The 23241-nt window shown below is 46.4% G+C and overlaps 2 protein-coding genes across 6 annotated transcripts in view; one reads left to right on the top strand and one right to left on the bottom strand.

Moving 5' to 3' along the window:
• Positions 1-23241, bottom strand: part of KLHL13 (kelch like family member 13) — a 1461558-nt gene that overhangs the window by 276313 nt on the left and 1162004 nt on the right. The window lies entirely within an intron of this gene.
• Positions 1-23241, top strand: part of DOCK11 (dedicator of cytokinesis 11) — a 153663-nt gene that overhangs the window by 102577 nt on the left and 27845 nt on the right. For all 5 annotated transcript variants that reach the window (XM_083595334.1, XM_083595335.1, XM_083595336.1 and 2 more), the window contains exons 29-42: positions 1690-1773; positions 1879-1990; positions 5430-5608; positions 9021-9137; positions 10341-10416; positions 10799-10911; positions 12309-12420; positions 13754-13820; positions 16803-16850; positions 17621-17763; positions 18280-18395; positions 19936-20073; positions 20839-21021; positions 22061-22174. In XM_083595334.1, the coding sequence (XP_083451460.1) occupies positions 1690-1773; positions 1879-1990; positions 5430-5608; positions 9021-9137; positions 10341-10416; positions 10799-10911; positions 12309-12420; positions 13754-13820; positions 16803-16850; positions 17621-17763; positions 18280-18395; positions 19936-20073; positions 20839-21021; positions 22061-22174 (1602 nt within the window). The remainder of the gene's footprint in view (positions 1-1689; positions 1774-1878; positions 1991-5429; positions 5609-9020; positions 9138-10340; positions 10417-10798; positions 10912-12308; positions 12421-13753; positions 13821-16802; positions 16851-17620; positions 17764-18279; positions 18396-19935; positions 20074-20838; positions 21022-22060; positions 22175-23241) is intronic.

The raw sequence follows: 23241 nt of genomic DNA, 5'->3' as shown, positions 1-23241 counted from the left end.
AGCCTGGTAGATGAAGGGAACGCAGTGGATGTAGCCTACCTTGATTTCAGCAAGGCATTTGACAAGGTGCCCCATGATATTCTTGTAAAGAAGCTGGTAAAATGCGGTCTTGACTATGCTACCACTCAGTGGATTTGTAACTGGCTGACTGACCGAACCCAAAGGGTGCTCATCAATGGTTCCTCTTCATCCTGGAGAAGAGTGACTAGTGGGGTGCCACAGGGTTCTGTCTTGGGCCCGGTCTTATTCAACATCTTTATCAATGACTTGGATGATGGACACAAGGGCATCCTGATCAAATTTGCAGATGACACCAAACTGGGAGGGGTGGCTAACACCCCAGAGGACAGGATCTCACTTCAAAACGACCTTGACAGATTAGAGAACTAGGCCAAAACAAACAAGATGAATTTTAACAGGGAGAAATGTAAAGTATTGCACTTGGGCAAAAAAAATGAGAGGCACAAATACAAGATGGGTGACACCTGGCTTGAGAGCAGTACATGTGAAAAGGATCTAGGAGTCTTGGTTGACCACAAACTTGACATGAGCCAACAGTGTGACGTGGCAGCTAAAAAAGCCAATGCAATTCTGGGCTGCATCAATAGGAGTATAGCATCTAGATCAAGGGAAGTAATAGTGCCACTGTATTCTGCTCTGGTCAGACCTCACCTGGAGTACTGTGTCCAGTTCTGGGCACCACAGTTCAAGAAGGACACTGACAAACTGGAACGTGTCCAGAGGAGGGCAACCAAAATGGTCAAAGGCCTGGAAACGATGCCTTATGAGGAACGGCTAAGGGAGCTGGGCATGTTTAGCCTGGAGAAGAGGAGGTTAAGGGGTGATATGATAGCCATGTTCAAATATATAAAAGGATGTCACATAGAGGAGGGAGAAAGGTTGTTTTCTGCTGCTCCAGAGAAGCGGACACGGAGCAATGGATCCAAACTACAAGAAAGAAGATTCCACCTAAACATTAGGAAGAACTTCCTGACAGTAAGAGCTGTTTGACAGTGGAATTTGCTGCCAAGGAGTGTGGTGGAGTCTCCTTCTTTGGAGGTCTTTAAGCAGAGGCTTGACAACCATATGTCAGGAGTGCTCTGATGGTGTTTCCTGCTTGGCTGGGGGTTGGACTCGATGGCCCTTGTGGGCTCTTCCAACTCTATGATTCTATGAACTTGAGTCATGCAGCAACACTTAATGTTGAGTGTGGGGGCGGTCAGGGCAGGCAGAAGAAAGCAACTGTGTGTTGCTTTACAAAACATTTGCAAAGGATACTGAGAAGCTGCATAGGACGACAATATGATAAAGGGTCTGGAAGCCAAGCCTTATGAAGACTTTTTAAGGGAGTTGGGGATGTTTAGCTTGGTGAAGAAAAGACAGAGAGGCAATAGGATAGCCATCTTCCCAACCACTTCCAAAGGTGGTCCTGTAGGGCAGGAAAAGCCAGGCCCCCTGCTTCCTCTGTCCTTGAAGGGTGCAGGTAAAGGGCCTATGGGCGGCTAGTAGATTCGCCTGTTTGAATCTAGCAGCTCATTATCCTCACTCCCAAGATTTAAGCCCCACAGACAGAAGTTCCACGATGCTCCAGGGAGCTTTTTTCAGGGTGTGCTGTGAAATAGGTTGGAAGCCATTTTTCTGCAGACTGTGACAGAGCACATTCTTTTCTTTTCTTTTTATCTTCTGCAGCGATGCTTGACATTCATGGACCGGGGATTTATTTTCAACTTGATCAATGACTACATTTCTGGATTCAGCCCCAAAGACCCAAAGGTAACATGGCCAGACTTGTGGAGGCAAGAAGATGATTAGTGTCACAGATTAGTGTGCATTAATACTATGTTTGTGGTTTTTGATTTTTTCCTCCTCCGCATCTAGCTGTTGCTGGAATACAAGTTTGAATTCCTGCAGACAATCTGTAACCACGAGCACTACATTCCATTAAATTTGCCAATGACCTTTGCCAAACCGAAACTTCAGAGAGGCCAAGGTAAGTCCTCAGCTGAGTGGCTTAAAAGGCTGATATTTAGTTATTATTGATCCATCATAACTTTTGTGCATTCTGCAACTCCTAAGCACTCAGGGAGGGGGCAGACATCATTTTAACACTTCCATCACAGGAAGGCTTCAAACACTAAAAATAATATTGTGGTTCTTTAAAAGACTAACACAATTATTACAGCATGAGCATCTGTGGGTTACAGTCCTCTTCGTCAAAAGCAAAGCATGGAATTAACTCCAAAACACAGTCTTACTAACCCTAATACCAACTATCCTTTTGAAACCCACTAAAACCCTTTGCCGCACCTCACATTCCTAAAGAGTTTAGAATGTATAGACACTTGCACACTCAACTCATTTGCAAAAGTTTCCTTCATTGCGATGGACAGAAGCATGGTCCTCAGTGCATCAGAAGCGGTTCAGTCATGCTGGCCACGTGACCCGGAAAGCTGTCTGGAGAAATGCCAGGTCCTTCAGCCTGAAAAGCGAGATGAGTGCCATAACCCCATAGTCACCTTTGACGGGCTTAACCATCCAGGGGTCCTCTACCTTTACAGAAACACAAGGCATTGCCTGCCTGTTTTTCACCAGAAAGCTCTGAGGCACCTGAGCTGATCCACAGGCCTGTAGATCTCATTTTAAGGTTGCTTCTTCAAGGTCCTTTGGGATTCAGCTTACTTCAAAAACCTCCTGTGTCCATTTGTGTTGCACGGTATATGTACCGTGTTAATTGAAAACTGACTATATATATTATTGATTCCTTTTTGTTTCCCTTTTACACATTAATTAGATTTCTTTTCCATGGTTCTGGAACGGTTCACTTCAGTAGGTACGTCTGGGGTAGGGCTGGGTTTGGGAAATCCCTGCTGGGAAGCTTCATGACAAATCAACTGCAACTTCAAATCAACTGGTACATTCTGTACCCGGTAAATTTTTTGACAAACACTGCCATGCAGCCAATGCTTCTTAAACTGATCAGCTTGTTTTTCGCACCCAATGCATTTCAGTTAAAAGCATGCAGGATTGATTCTTAAGCCAACTAACTCAGTTTCTGACAACTGCTTTCTGCTTTTGCTGAATCCAAGATAATGCTGAGCTGGCCCATCTGGGGCAGCAAGTTTCCCCTCTGTGTAAATGGCACCCTGTAGAGCTTCAGGATTTCAGGGTTATGAGGGTGCATATCTAGGTCACTGTCGGGTGACTCTTAACAAAAGCACAGAATGGATAGCAACATTAACTTTTCGTGGACTAACTTCTGTGTTCCAAAAGAGTTGCCATAAACATCCAAACTGCTCATGGATCACCACGCAACTTTTATCCTTGACCTCAGGCCTTGGCCATAGAGGTTGGATTAGACACAGGGTTGTATGCTCCAGTTCGCTCTTGCTCAGGAGATAATTATAAATAATAATAATAATAATAATAATAATAATAATAATAATAATAATAAATTTATTTAGTAAATTATTTATTTAATAAATTAATAAATTATTTAATTTATTATTTATACCCTGCCCACTCTGGGTGGCTTCCAACAAAAGATTAAAAATACATTAAAACATCAGTCATTAAAAACTTCCCTGAACAGGGCTGCCTTCAGATGACTTCTAAATGTCATATAGTTGTTTATTTCTTTGACATCTGATGGGAGGGCATTCCACAGGGCGGGCACCACTACCGAGAAGTATTCAGGAAGAAGGAATGGACTGAACTGCAGTTCACGTAGGCCAAGCCATCAAATAGAGTGCACATTTTTCAACCCATTAAGGACAATATAATTGCTGCTGGTGGTTGTGGGAGGGTTTGTACCCCACTACTAGAGCATGTGCTTTGCATCTAGAACAGGGGTCAGCAACCTTTTCCAGCTGTGGGCTGGTCCATCGTCCCTCAGACCATGTGGTGGGCCACACTATATTTGGGGGGGGGGGAACGCGGATGAATGAATTTCTATGCCCCACAAATAACCCAGAGATGCATTTTAAATAAAAACACACATTCCACTCATGTAGAAACACATGGATTCCTGGACCATCCGTGGGCCGGACTGAGAAGGCGATTGGGCTGCATCCAGCCCACGGGCCTTAGGTTTCGTACCCCTAATCTAGAAGGTCCCAGGTTCAGTCCCCAGCATTAAAGGGAGCAACTTGCAGAGGTTTGAGGGAAACCCTGCACCAAACCCTAGAGAGAAAATAGTGAGCTAGGTGCACTTAGCATAAGGCAGATTCAACATGACGGGGAGGGACATTGTCTCAGTAGCGGTGTTTCTGGCACTGGAAGTCAGGTTCCGAGGTCTTGAGAGGCACCAGAAGTTGCACTGGGGGCCCTGCAGTGCGGGTGCTGAGCACCTACAAGAAAATTTTGGCAGGTGCTTGGACCCCCAGGGCCCACTATAGTTTGGCACACGTGCACACGCACATAATGATTCACAGTATATTGCCAGGTCAAGTACTGTGAAACCAATATTGTAATATGGACTTCAAACTGGTTTTGGACAGTATATCGTCCAGCCCTAATCATTGCCACCAGGCACAAATAAACCTGAGCAGTAGAGAAATAAAACTAAAAGAGGAAAGCTAGGATAAACATGTTCTGAAGAGACTCTTAATGGTTATTAATGTTGCTGCCTTTCTAATGGCCCAAGGGAGGGCATTCCTGATGCCGGCTGCTCTCTCCAAGAAGGCCGGCTTCCAGATAATTCACTGAAATCCACTTGTCATGAAACAACTAGCAGGATCTCCTCAGATGATCTTCAAGACCTCCCACAGGAGGCAGGGATGTCATTAAAAGGGGATTAGACAAGGCTATTGATGGTTAATAGCCATGATGTCTATGCTCTGCCTCCACACTGGGAGGCAGTGATGCTTCTGAAGACCAGTTGCTGGAAACCACAGAAGCTGCTCTTGTACTCGAATCCTTTTTGCAGGTTTTCCCACTGGGGCACCTGGTTGGCCACTATGAGAACACGGTTGTTGTTAATTACTATTTATTTATTTACTTACTTACTTACTGCCCTTCAACTCAAGATCCCAGGGCGGATTACAACATTTGACCACTGTGAGAATAGGATGCTGGACTTGATGGGTTATTATCCTGATTGAGCAGGCTCTTCTTAACTTTTTAAGTTCTCATGTTCCTACCATGCCAACTCATGGTGCTGTCTCCATCACCCACTCACCTTCACTTGACTTGCTAACTTCCTAGGCCCCTTCATCTTTCCTTGGGCCTTTCTGCCTGTCATAACGAGATCCGCACAAACTAGCCAACAACAGCCAGAGTCCCTCCTGCTTGCCTTATTCCCCTGTGTGACCCACATGGCAGCTCAGCCCGTTGCCTTGAGAGGCTGCATTGCCATCGCTGCCACCCAAGCCCTTAATGCACTGCAGTCACAGAAAGTGAAACATGGCCCTTGTTTTTCATTTCCACGGCAGATGCAAACCTTGAATACAGCTTGTCTGATGAATATTGCCGCCACCACTACTTAGTGGGCTTGCTCCTGAGAGAGACGTCTATGGCTCTGCATGACAACTACGACATCAGATCCATGGCCATCAGCATCTTGAAGAGCCTTCTGATAAAGCATGCTTTTGACAACAGATATCAGCATAAGGTATCGTGATATTGAGTGATGGTGTATTCCAGTGGTGGGAAAACTCAGGCCCTCAAGGCTTCTCTCTCCAGCCCTCAAAACTCTCTCCAGGCTACACTCCTCACTGGTGCTGCTTCTCATGCTCCTTGATTTTTTTTGCCAGGCTGGGAAGTGTCCATGGGCTACGATTATGTCTCTTGCTTGCCTGAATGAAGGGGTGTGTGAGCGTGTGTGTTTAGAAACTAGCCACTGGCACAAAGGAAACATTTGCCTCTGTGGCTGTGCCCACTTTGGCTTTTGGTTTCTGCCCACTCCTAGCATGTGGCCCTTGGAAGGTTTCCAGGAAGGGAATGTGATCCTAGGGCCAAAAAAGGATCCCCATGCCTGGTGAAGCCAGCTCTATTTTGTCCACTGCAGAAGCTGCCTCTGAACCCATTTTAGTGCATAACCAGGTTCTTGGTCGCATTTGTGAGAAGGGAAGAGGAAAGAAGGAGTTTTCTTGGAAGGCAGAGACCTGGCCTGGCTTCCACTATCAGGCATCATATCCACTGTCCCTGCCTCTAGGTCAGGGGTCAGCAAGGTTTACCTTGCCTGGGCCAGTTCATTGCAGCAGAGATCCCTCTGTGGGCCAGATCACGCACATGCGTGATTTCTGACATCTGCATCCACGCAGATGTGATTTCCGACGTCGTGGAAGTGAGTCCCTGCACCACAGTTTAGCACAGCGCACGGGGACTTGCTGAGTGGGCAACTCGGTTCAGGGGCGGCTCATGGGCCGGTTAAGTGACCCCCGGCCAACGGGTCTTAGGTTGCCGACTCCTGCTCTAGGTGTCCCAGGTTCCATCGCTGGGGAAAAACAAGGTCTGATGGAGGCCGCCTGTCACCAGAGCATAACTCCTGTACTCAAAAGTTACCCCTAGCTACCAGACCAGGCTTAAGGTTCTTTTATTAATTTACAAGGCCTTGACAGTCTGGGTCCAGGATGCTTCAAGGACTGCTTGATTCATAATATCCCTGCCTGAGGCTTTTGGGGGAGTCACTGTTAATGGTCCCCCATGGCTCAGATGCCCAGTTGAGCAGTGAGTCCCTGGTGAAAATGGACTTGGGGTCAGCACTGAATTAAAGTTTGTCCCCAACTGCAACCCTGACTGAAAATCAGCTCTACTCAGGAACTCCCAGGCAGTTTTGGGGTAGCACAACCAGTGTGGTTGGGCTGGGTGCCCCCCTACAGGGGTGTAAGAGACTGGTGGGCACTGAATTTTAGCATCACACAGAGTGCCACTGAAATTTGAGAGCCCAAAGTCAACCCCTGCTTATTTCTTTACAAAGTGGGGCATGTGGTCAGCCCTGAATTTAAATTCAGCACCAAGTGGGGTCCTACTTTTGGCAGGAATTTTCAGTTCAACCACAACTGCAAAAAAAAAAAAATCATTTCTTTGCAGTCCCAGCTTAAACTCAGGCCAGGTCTGCAAAGGAAAAACAGATTTCTCTTTTGAAGTTTGAATCACCTGATGTTATGCAGTATGAGGTGATCAGTGCCGCCCCCCTGCCCGCTTGAAGGTGCTAAGCCAGGAGAAGCCTCTTTACAATCCTTGTGGAATTGACTAGAATTGCCCACTTGATTGCACTCCCAGATATGAACTTCTTATTGTTTCATAAGGCTCTTGGGCTTATGTTTTCTCTCTAGACAGGACCCAGCAGCTTTCATTGCAAGTGCTGACAGTGTCACTTTCAGCTTTTCCAGTCCTCACCAGCTGGGGCTTCACCCACTGGTAGCCCATGTTGCTGGCAAATGTGGGACCAGGCATAGGACTGGCTTCCCACACTGAGTCCCAGGAAGGCATGGTGGTGGTAGGAAATTTCCAGTGAATGGGGCAAACCTTGGGGGTGGGGAATCACACTTCCCATGCTAGCAATGTGTTAGGGTTGAAAATCTTTCAGGCGCTGCTGTCTGTTCTGTAGAGAAAGCCGACCATGGCAAACTACCCAAGATGGTCTTTGCACGAAGATTTGCAGCCTTGAGTATCTAGGGAGCTTAACCTCTTCCTACTCTGGAGTCCAGGGGTATCTAGAGCTGCTTCTTGACCACTTGGAGCACGTTTATCTTCTCCCCGGTTCCAGCTTCAGAAGTAATTGCTACCAGGACTGTCCATCATCAAACCCGCAGTCGCTGCTGTCATGATCTCCCTTGAGGGCTGTCTGGCTTCCTCCAGTTCTGCACGTACCAAATTCAGTGTCCTGCATAAAAATTGGACTCGTGGGAAACCTTTTTCTGGTTTCTTTTTAGACGTTGGGCTCATGGGAACCTGCTTTTATTTTCCTTCAAGAAAAAAGCTTATTCCCAGGTCTTGCAGTTGCAGGGTTAGTATTGGAAAATGCAAACACCCCCAAAGCGGTTTTTTCTTTCTCTTTCTTTCTTTCTTTCTTTCTTTACATACATTTTTGTATTGAGTTTCCACTTAAGAACACAGTTTCCCTAATAAAAGGCAATTCAGTGTTCACACTAATATATTCATCTTTATACACAATTTCCCCTAATTTATGCGTTTTTGTAAACACTGCTTGTTTGGAGAACCACATTGAGAAATTCAAATAAGTGCAAATTCTGAAGGACAGCCATACTTCAATTTGTATATTGTTTTGAGAAGTGCAGCTTTAGTAGATCTGCCTTTGGATGTGAGCTGAATTGGACGTCTCCCGCATTTCAATTCCCCACCCTACCTTGCTGATACATTTTTTTAAACCTGCATGTCAGATGACAAGACCCATTGAAACACCAGGCAAAAACAGTCCTGTATAAGCAGCCCTTTGGCTCTCAACTATCTGTGGCCTTTTAGAAGTGTGTGTGATGTTTATGATGTATCTCTTCCTCCCCCACCCCTTGGTTTTAATGTCTCTGTGGTGGGGAGGGGTGTTTTCTGCCTGGTTATAAGTCGCTTTGGGTTTCGCTGGGCAAGATCATAGAATCAAAGGAATGTGGACCTGGAAAGTATCCCCAAGGGCCATCTAGTCCAACCCCCTTGCAATGCAAGAATCACAGCTAATGATGGTGAAAGGATAAAATAAATAAATGAATACAACTACAGGTGGCGACACTTCTCCCCAAACCTCCACTCCCACCAGCCGGGTAGCTTAGTCAGTAGAGCATGAGACTCTTAATCCCAGGGTCCTGGATCCATGCCCCATATTGGACAAAAATATTATTGCATTTGCAAGGATTGGATTAGATGACCCTTGCAGTCCCTTCCAGCTCTCTTGTTCTGTGATTCTGTGGTCCCACTCCTGTATCTTTAACAGCAACAATGGCATGCAGAAGTTAAACAGGTGAAGCTGCTCATGGCTTGGCTCCATCAATAAAGTGACTAACAAATGTTATAAATAAATAAAACAAGGAAATATACGTCACAGCTTAGTTATCGTTTCTCTCTTGCAGAACCAGCAGGCCAAAATAGCTCTGCTGTACTTGCCCTTGGCTGGACTTCTTCTGGAGAACATCCAGCGGCTGGCTGGCCGGGACACCCTGTACTCTGGCAGCACCATGTCAAATTCTGTGAGTAATTTTGTAGTAAAAATGACTTGCATTTCCCTCAAGCTAATGGAGAATGTCTGTTTTTAGCTCTGTTTACAAACAGTACAGTTGCTTTGTAAGGGTGCATGAGAAGGCCAGTGGTGAACATGCTTTCCTGCAAGAACCTCCTTGAATGACCTTCCCCTCTAGAGGTTGCACATCCATGGTGGGAGTGCTCGTGGGTCTGGCAGGGCTGCAGCCACCCTTCATGCTCCTGCTGAGTGCAAAGTTCTGCAAGTTATTTCTAAGTGCATCTGGGGGGTCTCTTTGAGACCAGGAACCCTTCATTACAGAAGGGCTAGGGTTCAGTGGCTTTGCCTGCAGAAGGTCCCAGGCTGGCATTTCCCAAGCAGGGCTGGTGTTTGTCCCCTGCCTGAAACCCAGGAGAGCCACTGCCAGTCAGCGTAGACCAATGGTCTGACTCAGTGCTAGGCTGTGTTATCAGGGTTCCCACTGGCAAGGAGGTGTCTAGAAACCCTGTTCAGACCTTTCCTATTCAACATGGAAGGTCAGAGGGTGGAGCGGTTGTAGCCGATGTTCCTGGGGATAGTGGAGGAGTGGCAGTTGCATGTGACTCTGGCCCCTGTAGTCATGTGGCCCTTCTGTCTTCAGGCACAACTTCTGAACAGGGCTTGAGAGCCAAGCAAATGTCATCCAGAGCAGCATGAGCAAGAAACTGGGCTCAGAGTGGAGCTATTACACTAACAACAGCTGTGTTATTCAGAATTGCCTGGGGCTATGCACTCCAGCTCTGCCAATTTACAAGAGAAATAGAAGCAGCCCAAAAAGCTCTTGGGTTAAAAGTTGTTGTTGTTGTCAAAACAACATAGGAAGAGTTCACTTTATCATCTTCCAGCACCAGCAATGTGGGAAGTGTGCACATTAATTGGAAGGGAGGCAGAACACCAGAAGAGCTTTGCTGGCCATCTGGCCCATCATGCTGCAGTGACCTAGTTCCCTTTGGGAAGGTTAAAGGCAGAGGCAAAAGCCTTCTTCTGCTCTTATCACTCAGCAATCCAGTCAGTCTGTGGGGTTTCCATTTCTCTGTCATGACTAATAACCCAAGATTGATGGGGTGGCGGGTTTTCTTTTGACTCTCTTCATGCTTTGGACTTGAACATGAGCCAACATCTCCTCCTCCTCCTCCTCCTCCAAAACCTTTCCATCTTTTCATTTCCCCACCAGGCATCCAGAGATGAGTTTATGTGCAATTTCACATTGCCTTCCAACAGGTCAAGCCTAATCGTCGACAAAGATTCACGTAAGCAAGAGAGTACCGGTCTGTGGCAGTCATCCTGGGGATATAGAATTACATTTTTGTCCACCAGAGGAGGCTCCTGAGTTTGGGAAAAGGGACTGGTGTACATTGCTGTAGATACAAGCATTGGCTTCCAGATGTCAAATCCCACCTATGCTGTACATCCAGTGAATGATCTTGAACAGCTTAAGTACTCGGCCATGCTTGGTCAGTGGCCACAGAATACTGAGTGCTTGCAAGGGGATTGACCATGTGCCCAGAGAATGGGCCACTTCACAGATGTGTGATGTGGACTTTTTCCAACTCAGAAAGAATCTTGTTTCATTTCTGGACTGAGCTGGGACGAGGCACTGCCCTGCAAACTGACCTTCTCCTCTCTTTACAGTTTATGGCACGGCTCTCCAGAATGGGCTTGCCCTGAAGAGGGAAGACTCCAAAGGATCCCTCAGCAGTGAAGGGGCAGCTGGCTCTCCGGAGCAATGCAGCACCAGTGAAAATGTAATGCCAATATTCCAGAACTATTTTAAGTAAACACACAGGAGCTCAGGCTGCAGGCTTTCCCCAGCATTGATAGAGCTATGCTGTGAATAGCTTCACCTGCTTAATTTCTGCATGCTGTTAAAGGTGCAGGAGGTGGACCAGTAGAAAACATGGGAGTGGGGGTGCAGGGAGAAGTGTCTCCATCTAGAGCTGGCTCCCATTATTATTATTATTATTATTATTATTATTATTATTATTACTTCCAACTCTATAATTCTATGATTCATCACCATCTATTTATTTATTAATTAATCATCTTCTAAACCACCATTATCAAGATGATTTACACATGATGATTAGAAACAGATAAAAACACAAAAGCAGCAAGTACATTTAAAACAAGGCTAAAACCCTAACAAGTGGATACTCATGGCAACGACTCCGTTATCCATCTCGGAAAGCCTGTCAGAACAGAACCACCTTCAGCTGCTCCCATAAAGTGCAGGTAGTGGATGTCTGTTATATCTCAGGAAGAATGCTATTCTGCAGAACAGGGCCGGCCACACTCCCCCTGCTCTGAGTCACTGGGTTACGTCTGTTGTGAACCTTGGTTCCACCTACTCTGCTCTGCTCTGCCCTTCACCCCTCCAGGCCCAATTGGGGACCAGCCACCAAAGCTGTAGAGAATGCAGACAGTGGCTGCTGCTTCTTCTGCAGTGGCTCTTGAGATTTGTAAACAACACTGCTTCCTACCCTCCAGATGTTGCTCTGGAGCAGAGCTCCATGTTGAGCTGCAACTCTTCTGTTTTCCTTTTGTGCAATGCAGCTGCTGAGTCTGAAGCTTGAAGGGGAAGCATGTCATGAGGGGATAAGAGGGGCTTCTCCCTCCTTTCCCCCTCAGCTAGGCATCACCAGAGCAGTGTCGGGGTCAGCCCTTATCAGGACTGGCTGGGGCCTGAATTGAGAGCTGGAGGGAATGTTCTCCATGGGAGTGTCTCTGAGGCCACTTGGTGGAGCTTGAGCCAGAGATGAAAGGCCCCAGGTGGGAGCCTGAGGGGAGCCTAGGCACACCAAAGGGCCCTCTCTGTAGAAGGACAGGCCCCTTGTATTTATACCAAGCCTGGCCAGTCCACTGGCTCCATATTGTCCTCCAGACAATAACAGGGGCCCATATTGCCATGCTTACCCCCTTCCGTGCCTGAAAAAGGGGTTTGAGCCTTGAATGCACACCACCCCAAGAAGCTCCCTAGACTAGGACTCGGCCTCAGCCCTTGAGTCCATTTCAAGCCCTAAAATCAAAACAATGTGACAGATCTGTGTGGCTAGTCTTCTGGGACTTCATTACTAACAACCTTTTTTCTTTTCTTTCTTTCTGTCTTTCTTGTTCCAATTTTGGCATGTGATGATTAAAACAGATGCGGAGAAGTTCTACACGCAGCAGCATCTCCCAGTTTGGGCGACTGGACCAGTACGAGATCCGGAGCCTCCTGATCTGCTACCTTTACATCATTAAAATGGTTTCTGAAGGTCAGTTGCTCTGCTGTGTCCAAGAAAGGTATCTTGGCCTTTCCCAGTGTCACTGCAACAGGGGTGGGCCACTTAGTGATTTTTCTGCCTATTGCAGCAAATGTAATATGTTGTGCTGGGTGGTTTTTAATTGTATTCAATTGCTTCTTTTATTTATTACATTGTATTTTATTGCATTTCAATTTGAATTCCATAAAATTCAAGCGATGATGCAATAAAACACAGTGAAATTTAAAAAGCACTTAAAATGCAATTTAAAAATCAGTAAGAATATTTAATGCAGAGACACTGCAGACTACATGAATGAATCTCATTGATCACTGGTAGTCCATGGATCACGGTTTGGGAACCCCTCCTCTAAGCCAAACCATGAGTTAACTCAGTGCACCAGCAGCATGACAGGAAGAAGACCAAAGTGACCATGATCTACTTTCCTGGGATCCATACATTTGCTCATTAGCGTTTAGAGTCATTACAGGGCTCTGATATGTGAGTTGGCTGAAAAGTAACATTGAAGGTGACTCCTGGTTGTCGCTAGGCAAAGAACTTCAACTCAGATTGCAGTTTTGGCCAGAAAATTTAATAAAGCTCAAAGCAGTTAAAGTCACAACAAGCTAAGCAGGCTAAGATGCTCCTCCAACAGTTGACCTCCCCCCAGAATTCCTGTCGTAAAGGAGCAGGGCAAGCACAGCATTGGTGTAGCAAGCAAGTGAGAAGCGCCTTTGCACTAGCCACGCAGATCAGATCACCTTCTAGTGTGTTGTGCCTGGGACATCTCTCTGCACTGGTGTCTCCACATCCTGGACAGCGAGGAGGGAAACAGCACCTGCTTAAAGTCTGTCTTGTCTTCTGACTTGCCCTCTGCAGATGGAGACTCACTGAGAGGAGCACCCAGCAGGGGAGGGAGTTATAGAGGCAAGAAAGGAACATGAGGCAACATTGGACCAGGCTTCTCTTCAGACACCTCGCTGGGTCCCTCTCCGGGGTCCAAATCAATGCTTGTGGCATCCTTTCAAGGAAGCTCAGAGGAAGCTCAGAGGTCCAGCGGACCAGACGCATTCTGTCCCCACCCTGCTTGTTCCCTCCCCCGGATCATTCGGCTTGAGCTCCTCCCATGCCTCGTCCTAATCCAACTAGCCTCCCTAAGATGTCCCCATGGGGCTCATGAGTATTTCCATGTTTGAAGGCCTTACTCCTCTGGCTCATGCAGGGGTGGTCACACCCCTCCACCACTCATGATAATTTCCGTTTCATGGAGGGCTCCCAGTAATTGGTACTCTGGGCTTGAGGGAGGGCACCAGACGCCTTGAGCTGTGTTTCCTTTCTATTTCAGATACCTTGTTATCTTACTGGAACAAAATATCCCCCCAGGAACTGATGAACGTCCTCGTTCTTCTTGAGTAAGTTTTTATTTATTCATTGTTTGAGAGTCTTCATCTTAAAAAGGGAAAGGAAAAGTTGTTGGGTGCGAGAAAGTTGATATTTCCAAGTGGAAGAATTCCACCCAGACTACAAATCTCTGGGATTCCACTGGGAAATCAATGACTTGTGTCATTCCCAGTCTGGAAATCAGAGGTCTAAGTTCAACAGTACACATGGGAGGAGGCATCAGCCGATAACAGGAATAACGATGGATCAGACTCTAATACCACCTCATTGGGATAGGAGGAGGGGGGGGGCTGTGGTGGGGCAGCTGCAGGCATATTTAGATGACACAAACTATTGAGATCTGCTCCAATCTGAGCTCAGGCCTGTGCCCAGGACTGAGTTGACCTTGGATAGATGTCCTTTACAGGGTGAGAGGGACTTTGCTCCTGCTTCTCTGTTGCTTTTGATACCATTGGCCATTGCATCCTCCTGGAGAGCTCCATAGAATGAAAGCTGGTGCAATTGTGATACAGTGGTTCAAGCCCTTCCTACAGGACCAAGTCCACAGAATAGCCGGACTTTTGGCCCCATGACGGTTTTGTTGTGGGGTGCCTCAGGGCGCTATTTTATCCTCACTGCTATTTAATATCTACATGAAGCCACTGGGAGAGGCTGTTATAAGTGTTGGGGGCAAGGAGACACTCAGCTCTATTTCTCCATAACGTTTGAATCAGGAGAGGCTGTGCAGGGCCTGGACTGAGTAGTGGGATGGATGAGAGAAAGTAATCTGAGCTTGAATCCTGGCAACACAGTGGTACTGTGGGTGAGTGGTTTCTGTGTCCAGGAAGTTGGCCAGTTGCCTGCCCTGGACAGGATTGCACTCTTCCTGAGGGAAAGCCACACAGACGGGGGGGGGGGGTGTTCCTGGATTCAGTATTGTGCTGGAGACGCTTGTAGCCTCAGTGACCAGAAGCGTGGTAGAGCTTAACCACAGTTTGTTCTGGTACCGGTGGCTCTTCCCTTGCAATTCGTGCAGAATTCTGCAGCAGGGTTGCCAGCAGGACCTGTCAATACATAACACCTCTGCTCAGAGCTCTGCACTGGCTGCTAATTGGCTACCAGGCCAAGTTCAACATGTCACTACTAGTATGTAAAGCCCTTAATGGCTTTGGATTAGTTTACCAGTGGGATTGCTTTACCCACACATGTGCCCACTCGACTGCTTCAATCTGCAGAACTGGCACCACTACAGGAGCCACATAATACTAGTTCTGCTCTGGTAAGAAATCAATCTTTCAGAGTGGCAGCACCCACTGTTGACACCAGGCAGCTGCCTTCGCCCTACACCTCTTGAAACACTTGTTTAAGCAAGGCTGTCCAGACATCTAGTAGTTACACCTGCCTTATTTCTTTTTAGCTACCATTGATTCTAATAATCTTTTGAATCTTTTTCATACTTGTTTTTCAACAGCTTTTTATTGATAATTTCAACATTTTATTTTGTACTATTGTAAACCATGTCAAGGTGGTTGCTTTTACAGTCAAGTGGTTTATAAATTTTGTTAAATATTTTTTTCTTTTTCTTTTTTAAAAATAGCAGCACTGTAAAGCAGTTGTGGGAGGCTACCAATTTAGCAGAGGCACAGCAAGGGGCAAGGGAGGAAGGAACTGCTGACAACCTCTCCCTGCTCTTTGCCTGCTCAAAATCCACCTGCCAGCTTCTTCTTTTTTTGCCCTTAGGGGAAGTGATGCAGGGCCTATGTATTGTTTGCAACTTCATTTAGGCAAGCTTCATTCCTGGATGCATTAATGTAAACCTGGTCCTTTTCTGTGGCCTTCAGAGGTCAATGTAAATTGGGCTGCTGAAACGTGCTGCAATCTGGCTCTGTGTGTGTTTAGCTTCTCCTGTTCTTGTGCTGTGTTTCTTTTTTAAAAAAGCAACAACAGTAGTATGGAATTGATATTTTAAATGGTTTAAAACTATATTTCCTTGTTGTGTTTTGCTACGCATTTTTATAAGCAGTGTTGTAAAAATACCTTTCTTAAAAAGCAGGTTGTAAGTATGTTACATACAACAATAAATTAATAGGCAGGTAGAAGGGGGGGGGAGCTCTAAGCACCCTCCCCTGCTGAGGTTTCAGCTTTCCATCACCTGGGAAACTGCTCAGGTAGCCTCCTGCATATCCTTTAGTGGTGCCTAATGGGTGCGAAAAGAAGGAAAGTGTCCTAGTTAAGGAAGTGGGAGAAATTCGATTCAGTTCACATTTAAAAACGAATTTACTTAATTTCTGCTTTCTGAAACAATACATGCAAACAGAAATGCAGCTGTCTTTTGAAATCTGCACTTCTCCAATGTTTGCAATGTAGTTCTCCAGCCAAATAATGTGTACAAAAATGCACCTACTGGGGTAAAATGTGCATAAAACTGCATATATTAAATTGCATTATATTAGGGGAAATTGCATTAAATGCATATGTTAAGAGCGATCAGCACTAAAATGATGGTGAATTTTTATGTGGGCCTTTTTAAAAAAATCATAAACTCTTGTGAAAATATGGGGAACTGAGCTTAAGACTGGGAAAAATGGGTACTGAGAAAACAAAGATTGACAGAATTGTCCATTCCTAATCCTAATAAATGAAAATTAAAAGAGAATGAATGGAGGAAATAGAAGAGTGTCCTCGTCAACCAGAATAAAGTGCTTTAACCTCTTTACAAAAAAAGCTCATATATATATATATATATATATATATATATATATATATATATATATATATATAAATAATCTGTATAGCTCAATGGTAGACCCACCTGCTTTGCATGTACAATTTTCCTGTTTCAATTCCCTCCAGACAGGGCTGGGGAAATCCTGGAGTGCTGCTGCCAGTAGGTGATACCAAGGCAAATAGATCAATGATCTGACTCAGAGCGGATGGGGAGCAAGCAGATCATCCTTCCTTTACGTTTGCTTCTTGTACATGACATTTACATGGATTTTTTCTCCTCTCTTTAGAGTGTGTTTATTTCACTTCAGATATGTGGGGAAAAGAAACATTGCAAGGTATGATTTGAGTGATGATCTGCAGAGTTGGGGAAGTGAATCATTTCTCTCCTTCCTTCCTTCCTTCCTTCCTTCCTTCCTTCCTTCCTTTGTAATGGATAAAGCAAACTGGAAAAGCAACATTAAAATACTAAAATCCTAGAATTGTCTCAGCAAAAGACTTGCCCCATAGAGCAGGATGCAAGATGTGGCATGGTCTCAACAAGCCAAGGTCCTCCTCAGGGAACTGGACTGGGTCCAAAATGTGACCCGGAGGCTGGGTCAAGCCACAGCTCAAGGCCAAAAGCACAGGCAAGGCACAAACACGGCACGGAGGGGGAACCAGAACCAGATGCAAGGAACAAGGAGCCGGTGGCTATTGAGCAACTGGAAGGCTCAAGAGGGAGACCTCATATACTGCAGCCCCTTAGAGCACCCCCTATGACTAGCCCCAAATGCTAGTCATAAAGGAGCTCCACTGATTGCTTACACAGAAGCTACACATTGACTCTGGGTCCATAAGCAAATGCTGCTCCATTGCATTTCGGCCAGGATCTTTTGGTACTGGCATTCTCAAGGACTGGGTGGTGGTGGCACCACCTGCTCCTCTGACAGCTCCAAGGGTTGTCCAGCAGGTCTCTCCCCATGTGCTTGCCTCCCAGGGTTCCTCAGCACTGGTTCAATCACTGCTTGCTACTCAAGGGCATGCCTGGTTTGTCCTCTGGGGACTCTGTGTTTGGCACCAGGTAGGCATGACATGACGCAGCAAAAATCCCTCTCTCCTTTTTCAGGGTCAACGATGCTTGGCTGTCAAAGCACATGGGCACTGACCGGAAATCCCAGACGATGCCAGCCCTCCGCAGCAGAGCTGGGGCCATGCAAACCCGTCTCCAGCACTTGAGCAGCCTGGACAGCTCCTTCACCCTTAACCACAGTAGGTGTTGAGAAGATGCTGAGGGGCAAGCAGTGTGGCCACTAGCTGGACTGCAGCATCATCCTGGGAGCTTCTGTCGCTGCTATGTGAATCACAGGAAAGAGGGGGCCCTGAATTTCCACCACATGTTTGGCAGCATCTTAGCTGAGCTACAGTTCCCAAAACCCTTAACAAAGACCCCTGCCTTAGACTATTTGTGTGTTTGATAAACAACAACAGGGCAAATGCACCTAGAAGACTCCGCCTCCAGCCTCTGACTTCCATGTTACAGTTGGGAGCCCAAGTCAGGACCTTGATTCATCTGTGGATGTGCTGGGACTTGAACCCAGTTCCCACATATAGTAGCTTCAAGACATTCTCCTTTCAAACCACCAATAGCCCTTGCTAAAGCTCTCCAGAAAGCCTGGATTTAAACCCTGCCTGCAAATCAATTTCTGCTGTCTTCTACAATGAAAAAGGCTGGAGAGCAACACCTGTCAATGCCACTTGCAGCATCCTCCTTTTCCTTCTTCGCAGGTGCTGGCACATCAGAGGCGGACATTGTGCACCAGGCTTTGCTGGAGGGCAACACAGCGACAGAGGTTGCTCTCACTGTCCTGGACACCATTTCATTCTTCTCCCATTGCTTCAAGGTAAGTGTTGGGCTCTGTGCAAAGAGTTCCCTTTGCTGGCCACCCCTACTCTTGCTGCTGGGCAAGCTTCTGGTGATGTTTTAGGAAGAGCCTGTCTCTTGGATGAGGCCAAAGAGGGGCACATCTTGCCATCATTCTGTTGGCACAGGGATGTCTTGTCTTCCATCCTCCTGTGTTACTATCTTTTAGCATGATGCACAGGGACCATGCTGTCAGAAAGACTTCCTGCCCTCACTGAGGCTTCCTGTGGTGATAGAACGGTGTCTGATTGCCTTCTGTAGCAGAGAAAGTGGGCTTGCCAGCCAACGGTGCCCTGTGCAACTGGAGCATCCCCTCCCACCCGGGGTGTTTAATATTTCCCTTTGTGTTTTTGTTTTTAATGTGCTTTTTATTGAGGAGAAGAACAGGCGGTGCTTGTCTGGCATTCCTTTGCAGTTAGCCAAGGAGTCTAATGCCCTTATAAAAATGGATAAAACAAGAGAGGAAGATTTAATTTGTGCACTAGAGATGACTTACTGGAGGGCAAGTGGCAAGGGTCTTGTGCTCCTTGTTCAGGGCACCGTTTGTTCAAGGCAGGTCAAGAACGCCAAAGGGGCTCTGTCCAGCCCAGCCTCCTGTTCTCACAGTGGCCACAAAGGCCCACAAGCAGGACCTGAGAGCAAGAGCAGGACTCTCCCCTCTTGCAGCTTCCGGCAACTGCTGCTCAGTAAGCACTACTGCCACCAACCATGGAGGCAGAGCATGGCCATCAGGGCTAATAGCTACTGATAGCCTTATCTTCCATGGATTTGTGCAACCCTCTTTTAAAGCCATTCAAGTTGGTGGCTATCATTACATTTGGTGAGAATGAATTCCATACATGCAAAGAAGGTATTTCTTTCATCTATCCCAAATCTTCCAGTGTTCAGCTTATTTGGATGTCCATGAGTTCTGTGTAACGAGAGGGGGAGAAAAAACCTCTCTCTATCCACTTTCCCCATTTTATGCACCTGGATCATGTCCCCCACCCACCAGTCTTACTAGCCATTCCTCCAGACAACAAAGCCACTCCTTAATCATTTTGGTTGCCCATTTTCTCAGCCTTCTCTAGTTCTCCGGTATCTTTTTTGAGGTCCAGCGACTTTCTTTCCAAATTGTTACAAGTGGCATCTTCACAGCTTTCTTCTGACCTATTAGAAACCCATGGAGTCCACTGCTCTGGGTCCTCTAACCAAACCCTTGCCAGCCTTCTAAAAGTGAGCATTGGTGGCTGGTCTAGTATGCTTATGCTGCTGTTCAGATTTTAAGTTACATTTTTGTGATGTAGCAGTACCACCTTGGTTCCAGAAAATGCTGCCCCCCCAAAAAAAACCAGATTATATTTTCTGTTACCATTTGTGGCCCCTACTCTTGTGTACTCGTTCAGCACTAATTTGGTGCAGGCATTCAGAGGTGTGCTATTTGCCTGCTCAGTCAGGGGCAAGTGCCAATAAGCTGTTTTCTGGAAACATGTGCTTGCTGTGCCAGCCCACCAAAATGAACCCTCACCCATTTTTTCCAGAACCAGCTCTTAAACAACGATGGGCACAACCCACTGATGAAAAAGGTGTTCGATATTCATATTGCCTTCCTCAAAAACGGGCAGTCAGAAGCAGCCCTTAAGCACGTCTTTGCCTCTCTGAGAGCTTTCATCAACAAGGTAGGTGAAGGAGAGTGATTCTTGATGATTGTTATTTATTTTATTTATGGACTGCTTCCCAAGAGATATCCTGAAGCAATTCACTAGATAGATGTGAACTAGCCTCTATTTACCACAGCTGATTCACCAGCTTTGTGGAGGGGTTCCTATTTTACTCCCACATTGAGAAGTTTTGACCTATAAAGCCTTAAACAGCTCAGGACTGAAATAGCTCAAGGACCACCTCTCCCCATCTGAACTCCCCAGACCCTGTGATCATCATCTGAGGCCCTTCTTTGTGTGCCTCCTCCACAAGATGCTCAGAGGGTGGCAACAGGGCCTTTTCTGCAGGGACTTCCCATTTCTGGAATGCTCTCCCCAAGGAGGCTTACCTGGCAACATCCTTGCATATATTTAGGCGCCAGGCAAAAAAACCCCGTTTATTTTCCACCAGGCCATTGGCTTTTAGCTGCCTGTGGCTTCCATCAGTGAGTGGGATATTTTAGTCCTGCCCTTTAAAACTATGAACAAGTTTGGGGTATTTCTTTATGATGGTTTTAGTGCTGTTCATTTACTGTTGTTAAGCTGCTTTGAGCTACCTTTGTCTAAAAATAAAAAGTGATTGATCAGTCTAATTCATTAACAATATCTTATAACCACTTCCACCATGATGGGCACATGATCAGCTGAAACTTGTCATGCTTTTTAAGAAGGGAACGTTGTTCTTCTTGCTGCCCCCACCTTTGCCCTGCCTTTAACCTCTGCCTGACCTTCCACCCCATCCAGTTCCCCTCGGCCTTCTTCAAGGGGAGAGTCAACATGTGTGCCGCCTTCTGCTACGAGGTCCTCAAGTGCTGCACATCCAAGCTCAGCTCAACCCGTAATGAGGCCTCTGCCCTCCTCTACCTCCTCATGAGAAATAACTTTGAGTTCACTAAGCGGAAAACTTTTCTAAGAACCCACCTCCAGGTTAGTGAAAGGGGAAGTCTTGGCAGGGCGTGGGTGGAGGGGGTGTTGAGGGGGTGAAGGCAGGCGAGCTGAGCTGAATGCAGGATCTGGCACACGGGGCCAGCATTGCATGCAAAGAGCTCAGCTCCCTTCCAGGTTTGTTTACGCGACTTTTATGTTAACTGTTTCGCTCCCACAGAGGCACATGGAGGTTTCATATATATTTCCCCTGTGTGTGGTGAGTTCTTCAAAAAACGAAAAGGCTGGGTATGGAATAGGTTCATGTGAAATATTTTAATGCAGTTCAAACACATGAATCATTCTGCTGTTCTTGTAAATTAAATCTCCAGAGTAAAAAGTTGTGAATGTGCTAGAAGGGTGTTCTGGGAGTGGGCACGTTTATTTATTATTCCATCCCCTCCGAGGAATTCTGAGCAACGTACATCATTTGACAGGCCCCTCCCACCTTTGATGCTCACAGAAACACTGCCAGGAAGGCTGAGAGAGAGTGATGGCACAAGCCCACCCACAACCTTCATGCCTGAGTGGGGATTTGAGGCCAGGTCTTCTCCCCACTAATCCAGAACTCTAGCCAGTAAATCACACTGGCTCCCAGCTGCACAAGGCACCATTTTTGCAATGTCCCTTGATCAGAAGGAGGCCAATCTAAAATGATGATACATCCAGAGGTAATAACAAGCAGCCTTCTCCAAGAGTAGATGTGCCTCCTCCCCCCGCATCTGGAGTTATTCATTCCTGAAACAGAAACCCAGTGGAACCATCTGCCCCTACCAGGCACAGATTGGAAGGAGCTTGTCTCAGAGCATCATCCTGTGCAGAGCTGCAGCGGGCACCCTCCCCTATGTGAGCAGCCAGTTTGCTCACAGGAGGTTCTCATTTAAGTGGTCATTTTCTTGCAATGTTCAGTTTAGGGACTACCATCCTGGGGGAAACTTGGTTGTGTGTGTGCAAAATTGGCATTCCTTTGATTTCCAGTTGACTGATGTGGGTTTTCCAGCCTGTATAAGTCTGAAAACAAAGCCTTCTGCTTCTTCAATAGATCATTATTGCGGTAAGCCAGCTGATAGCTGATGTGGCACTTAGCGGAGGGTCGAGGTTCCAAGAATCGCTCTCAATTATCAATAACTTTGCCAACAGTGACCGGCCAGTGAAGGTAAGTTTGATTCAATGAATCAAAAAGAAGAGAGAGGCCAGGCCAATAGTAACATAAAAAGCTATATGCCAAGTCAGACAAGTGGCCTATCAAGTTCCATACCCTGACTGGCAGCCGCTCTCCAGGGTTTCAGGCAGGGACATTCCCAACCCTACCTTAGAATGCATTGGGGACCTTCGGCATGCAAAGCATGAAGCATATTTATCCTGCTTATGAATGGTTGGAAAGAACCTCAGCTGAAGTCCATGGCGTGAAGGAACAGATCCAGGAGTACAAGTCCAGCAAAGGATGGGACAGGGTTGTAATAGGTGAGGGGGTAACAGTGGCACAGGAAACTCAACCCCCTGACTGACAGATTTACATGCATTTGCCTCTGCAACCAAACATCCTGCGGATACTTTCTCAAGTTCTCCTTTCTCTGGACTTATTTTTAATGGCACTGCAAAATATCACATCTGGATCTCATCTAAAACTGAGCCATAATTATTTTTTTTTTTTGAAAGTTGTGGCTCAAGGTTGGGGGTATGGACAGATTCATGAAACCTACAACCACACCTCACCTTGTTCATTCCCACACCAATTGATGACATCAGTCATCTTATTTTGTTGGGGAGGGGAGGTGTCCCTAGTTGCTGACAGACATCATTTTCTTCATTGCCACCAACACCACACAAAACTCTAGAGTGGGGGTGGGAAGCACTGCCTTCACTCTGAGTTGGCTTTGTGACAATTCTGTTTAGTCATGAAGCCAGATCAGAGTGAGGGCTAAGGTTTTCAGTCTGGGGTGGTGGGCAAGAATGACACTGATTACCAACCACCACCAGCATATCAACTGCAAGTAAGTTCACCCCACAATTCACCCCTGTTTATGCCTCCCCAGGTTGCCAAAACAGCCTCCTAGCTTTGCACCCTGCACACAGGTAGTGAAACTGGCAGGGTGGTGGGGTGCTTTTGGCTCATCCCTGAAAACGTGTATAATTTAAAACATCCAAAAGCAGTTACCTTTAAAAGCATGCTAAAAGCAATTACAATTAAAAGCATTCTTCCATCCAGTGATTTTGAGGTTG

This window comes from Podarcis filfolensis (genome assembly GCF_964270895.1).
Source record: "Podarcis filfolensis genome assembly, chromosome: Z".
In the NCBI taxonomy this organism is placed as follows: Eukaryota; Metazoa; Chordata; class Lepidosauria; order Squamata; family Lacertidae; genus Podarcis; species Podarcis filfolensis.
The sequence above is the reverse complement of the archived record's forward strand: the minus strand, read 5'-3'. Positions and strand labels throughout refer to the sequence as shown.